Source organism: Scleropages formosus, chromosome 10 (assembly GCF_900964775.1).
Source record: "Scleropages formosus chromosome 10, fSclFor1.1, whole genome shotgun sequence".
Classification (NCBI taxonomy): Eukaryota; Metazoa; Chordata; class Actinopteri; order Osteoglossiformes; family Osteoglossidae; genus Scleropages; species Scleropages formosus.
In genome coordinates this window covers 30,776,433-30,781,564 of record NC_041815.1, presented here as the reverse complement: position 1 = coordinate 30,781,564, position 5,132 = coordinate 30,776,433, and the positions used below count along the sequence as shown (strand labels likewise).

Below are 5,132 nucleotides of genomic sequence, written 5' to 3'. Positions count from 1 at the left end.
GGGACCATATGTATAGTGTGAGATATGATGCTCTAGGATTCTATGTTATTTGTACATTAGCTGAACAATTATCAAGAAGACAAGAATTCCACACTATAAGCCCTGAGGGTCATTTTATTTACAGATGTTAACAGACCCAGAGGAGGATCCAGTCAGAGTTGGTGGATGAGAGTAGTCAGGATGGACTCTACAATTCTCATTTCTCTTAAGCCAGTCATGCCTAAATTTCCCTGGTTTCCTTCAGAGAGCTTTGGATGGAACTTTGCCCATCATGTGCTGTTTCGTGTTTTTCTCTGACTTAAATAATATTATAGAACATTTAGGTGCAAATATACACATTAGCAAACCTAAACTGGAGGATATTATAGCAAAGATCTCAACAGCTACAGTGAACTTGCCCGGTGAGCTGACATAGGCCGGGATAAAGGTGATCCACACCGCACAGAATATGAGCATGCTGAATGTGATGAATTTGGCTTCGTTGAAGTTGTCGGGCAGCTTCCTGGCCAGGAAAGCCAGTACAAAGCACATGAGAGAGAGGAGACCAATGTAGCCCAACACAGCCCAGAAGCCCACGGCTGAGCCCACGTCACACTCGAGAATGATCTTGTCTTTGTAGTACTTCATGTTCTTGTTGGGGAAAGGAGGGGATAATGTTAACCAGAGCACACAAATGAGGACCTGTACGAAAGTGAATGCAAGAACACTGAGTCTCTGTTGTGGAGGTCCAAACCATTTCATGACATTGCTGCCTGGAAGTGTAGCCCTGAAGGCCATCAACACCACTATCGTTTTGCCCAGAACACAAGAGATGCAGAGGACAAAGGTGACCCCGAACACTGTGTGACGCAGCATGCAGGACCACTGAGAGGGCCGGCCGATGAAAGTGAGAGAGCAAAGGAAACAGAGGGTGAGCGAGAAGAGCAGCAGGAAGCTCAGCTCTGAGTTGTTGGCCCTCACAATAGGAGTGTCCTTATGCAGGTAAAACACAGCTGCGATGGCAATGGCAAGACATGCTCCAACCACTGAGCTTGCAGCCAGAATGATTCCCAGATACTCGCTGAATGAGAGGAACTCGATGGGCTTTGGGATGCAGGCGTCTCCCTGGGGGTTGGGCCAGGCATCGGAAGGACAGCGGACACAGTCCAGGGAGTCTGCAGAACAGAAATAGCATGGTTTCCACTGATCTGATATGCACTGTGTTCATGGTTCTTCCTGTCTGCAGTGTGTCTAAAATGCACAATGCATCACAAAAACACCTTGAAAGGTCCCATCACCTGTCTTGTTGCTGATCTCATCCTCAGCACAGGGCACACAGTCGTAACAGCAGACAGGCTTTCCTCTCTGCACAGCCTTGCGAGTTCCTGGGGGACAGCTCTCACTGCACACTGACTTGGGTACCTGCAGGGATTTACACACACAGACATGCAGCATGTCAGCATACTCATCAGTAGATAGCGCTTTGCGGGTGTTACTACGAAAAATTTCCCTTTCAGTAAAAGTATTTCCTCTTCAATTCAGTCACGCTCTGATTATCCGAATGTAGAAGTGAAATGGAGAAAGTCAAGCAAAGACAATGACAGTCGAGCAAAGACTTAGAATTCTACCTGTGACTGGCCACCTGTCCATGTGATGTTCCTGGTCATTGTGAGGAGCTTCCCTTCTGGTGCAGATGCGTCATAGTAGCCCACATTCACAAACTCCACCTGCCCGTGCTCTGACAGCTGCCAGTTCACCAGCTCGTAGGTTGCGACAGGGTCTCCGTTGGCATCAAAGGAGACGCGGTTCCCATTGAGAGTAAAGTTCACCTTACGGATGTGCTCCAGGACCTGAAATTAGAGGGGAGGTGGTTAGAAGATGCTGTCAGTCACAATCATTATGGTCTGTGTGACACTCAGTTGTTAGACCCACATGACCCTGGGAGCATGCTGCACCTGCAGAGGGTTCGGCTTCATTCCACGGTCACAGTGCAGGGTGGAGCCGTTCTGCTCTGCACATACAAGGCTGTGCAGGCCATGTGCCACTGCGTACACTGCCTTATACACCATGTTGGTGATGCGCAGCTGGGATGTGTCCGTGTAGGCATTCTGCAGCTGCTGCAGACTTTCACTCCCATTACAGACTTGCGCCCCAGGTCCTACTGGACCACTTGCCAGGCGACACCTGAATGCGCTTTCCCAGAATTCTTGTAAGATGGGTGAAGCAGATGCCTGTGCTGGGCTCAGGTCTAGCAGAAAAGTCCGTAGGCCTGGTATCATGGCTTTACGGACTCCGAACCCAACAGCTCCAAGAAACATGCCAAATTGGGTATTACTGGGGTCAGTGACCCAAGCCTCGGTCCCAACCCACTGTAGCGGTGGAAGACTGAGCTCCACCAGCTCCTTCAGTAGCACAAGCATGTCACCAGTGGAAGCAAATGCCACAATCACCCGGGCAGTGGATCTCTGGATAACCTCGGCCACTCGACGCACACGTGAGCGGGGGTTGGTCCTGTAGAAAGCCTCTGAGTACTCCACACAGATGCCCTCTGCGTTAGCTGCTGCCAGGAAGGCTGCCATGCCACTGTTCCCATAGTCTGAGTCACTGTGCACTGCTCCAATCCACGTCCAACCAAAGTGCTTGACCAGCTGGGCAAGAGCTGCTGCTTGAAATTGGTCACTGGGAATAGTCCTGGAGAATGTGGGGTACTGCTGCTTGTTGCTCAGGCAGGCACATGTGGAGTAGTGGCTCACCTGCAGAACAGGAAGGAAGGAACGGGACATTGTAAAAACTTGTCAAGAAACCCGTGAGAAATAAACAGAAGTTAAAAACAGTGAACAATTAGAGGACACACAGAAGATGAGCTGAGCCAGCCCACCTGAGCGATGCCAAAGGGGGTGAGGACTCGGGCTATGGCAATGGAGGGAGTAGAGCCAGACTCAGCCACGACTGCAGAAACCGTAGTGGATTTGGAGCACTGGGAACCGAGCAAGAAGGCTGGCTCCAGGCCATTGATCAGCTGAAAGGCAGCTCTGGATGCTGCTGACACAGAGGCACAGGAGTCGTGGATCTGGTAGCCAAGCCTGATTCCTGGTAATAGCTCCGTGCTGTTGTTGATTTCCTCTATGGCAAATGTCATGGCACGGGCAAAGCGCAGCTCTCTGAAATCCAAACTTTTGTACAAGAACACTGGAGGCATGATAACAGATCTCAGTTTAACATTTTCATTTTTTATAAACTCTGGCCTTGTTAAAAAAGCAATATCGTTGATAGCTGGAATTCCCTCAATATTACAATAAAAATAATACTCCCTGAGATCTCACTGACCTGCCAGTGCACTGCAGTGGCTCTGGAGAATGCGTGAACGTGTGCTCTGGGGTTTTCAGATAGTGGTGCAGTGAGAATATGCCTCCGATTGTGAAGTCCCCGCACTGTGTCAGGATGGCTGGGCTGGGACTGACTAGCAGCCTGCACCCAATGCCTGATGAGGCCTGCAGAGAAATCATTTCAACACGGGAAAGAGTAACCACCAAGATAATCAGAATAGATGTGTTCCACATTACTGCCAGCAGGGCATGATGTGACTCACTCAGCCTCTGGTATAAATACGCCATCCTGCACTCTACTCCTCCCACTAGTAACTGTGGGGTGGGTGGTGGAAGAAAGGGGAGTTGTCAAGACTACAGTAATTTTGGGGGTGGTCTCTGGTCCAGGTTCCCACATTGCTGTAATTGCAATTACTAGATCTCTCTCACCCACACCGTCTACAACTGCTTGTCCCAAACAGGGTTGCAGCGAGCCGGAGCCTAACCCAGCAACACAGGGCACAAGGCTGAAAGGAGGAGGGGACACACCCTGGACAGGACACTGATCTGCAGCAAGGCACCCCACACAGGACTCGAACCCCAGAACAGGTCTCTTGGTCTTTTGACAAACTTGCTGCGCCACCCTAGTTGCTAGATTTGAGCATTTATGTATTTATTTAGGGGGGTGCGGTGGCGCAGTGGGTTGGACCACAGTCCTGCTTTCTGGTGGGTCTGGGGTTCGAGTCCTGCTTGGGGTGCCTTGCGACGGACTGGCGTCCCGTCCTGGGTGTGTCCCCTCCCCCCTGGCCTTACGCCCTGTGTTACCGGGTAGGCTCTGATTCCCCGCAACCCCGTATGGGACAAGCGGTTCTGAAAATGTGTGTGTGTGTGTGTGTGTGTGTGTGTGTGTGTGTGTATGTATTTATTTATTTATTTATTTTTTTATCATTAAGCTAACATACACACATACATGCACATAAGTTTTTGTCATCTTGTTGAAATATTCTTGTGGTAATTTACTTTTTATCTGACTCCTTTTTAATATCAGCAGTGCTTCAGTGGCTAGTATTCACTGATACACAGTACTCAGACTTCTACGTTCTGAAATTTTCTTGCGCTTCGTATTTCTCACTCTTCTGCCCCTGCCCAGCCAGAAGCTCTGGCTCACCTGCTCTCCCCAGCAAAAGACTGCTGTAGAGAATGATTTATGATGGCCCTTGCTAGATTTCAGTACCTCTAAATTATGTAAATCAGCTCACCTTCCTACCATGTGTTTCCTTCTCATGTCCTACTGTTTTAGGGACTTGCCCACACCTGCCAGTGTTAGCCTGATTACAGAAACTAAAGAGAATAAGATTAGAGTGAGCCAACAGTGCACTGCTTCAAAATCAATGCCAAATTCTTCAAGACAACCAACCACTACATGGAGGTCAGGAGTAGCCTCAGCAACCTAGCAGCACTTCTAGCAGTGCCATTAACACAAAACTTGTTGATGCAGTATTACACACACACACACACACACACACACACTGGCTGAAACCACTTATCCCAAGCGGGGTCGCGGTGAACTGGAGCCTATCCCGGCGACACAGGGTGCAAGGCTGGAGGGGGAGGGGACGCACCCCAGATGGGATGCCACTCTGTCGCAAGGCACCCCAAGCAGGACTTGAACCCCAGACCCAAGAGAAAACAGGACCCAGCTAAGCCCACCCCCACGATGCAGTAACAGTTAAAGCTATTACACCTATTACTACAACTGAGAGCATTAACAAGAACATCAGTCTAGATCATGGCTCTCCTGCCAAGAGCCTGCAGCCCTAGTCTAGCCCCTAAATAATTTCTGTCTGA

General features: G+C 49.6%; 1 protein-coding gene across 1 annotated transcript; it reads right to left on the bottom strand.

The window, feature by feature from the left end:
- Window positions 1-240: 240 nt before the first annotated feature.
- Window positions 241-3,464, bottom strand: LOC108934048 (extracellular calcium-sensing receptor-like). The gene is made up of 6 exons (XM_029255327.1): window positions 3,307-3,464; window positions 2,858-3,152; window positions 1,935-2,732; window positions 1,608-1,829; window positions 1,278-1,401; window positions 241-1,154 (listed from the first exon to the last, which is right to left on the bottom strand). The coding sequence occupies exons 2-6, from the start codon at window positions 3,116-3,118 to the stop codon at window positions 241-243; spliced, it is 2,319 nt and encodes a 772-aa protein (XP_029111160.1). The 5' UTR covers window positions 3,119-3,152; window positions 3,307-3,464.
- Between the last annotated feature and the right edge of the window lie 1,668 nt (window positions 3,465-5,132).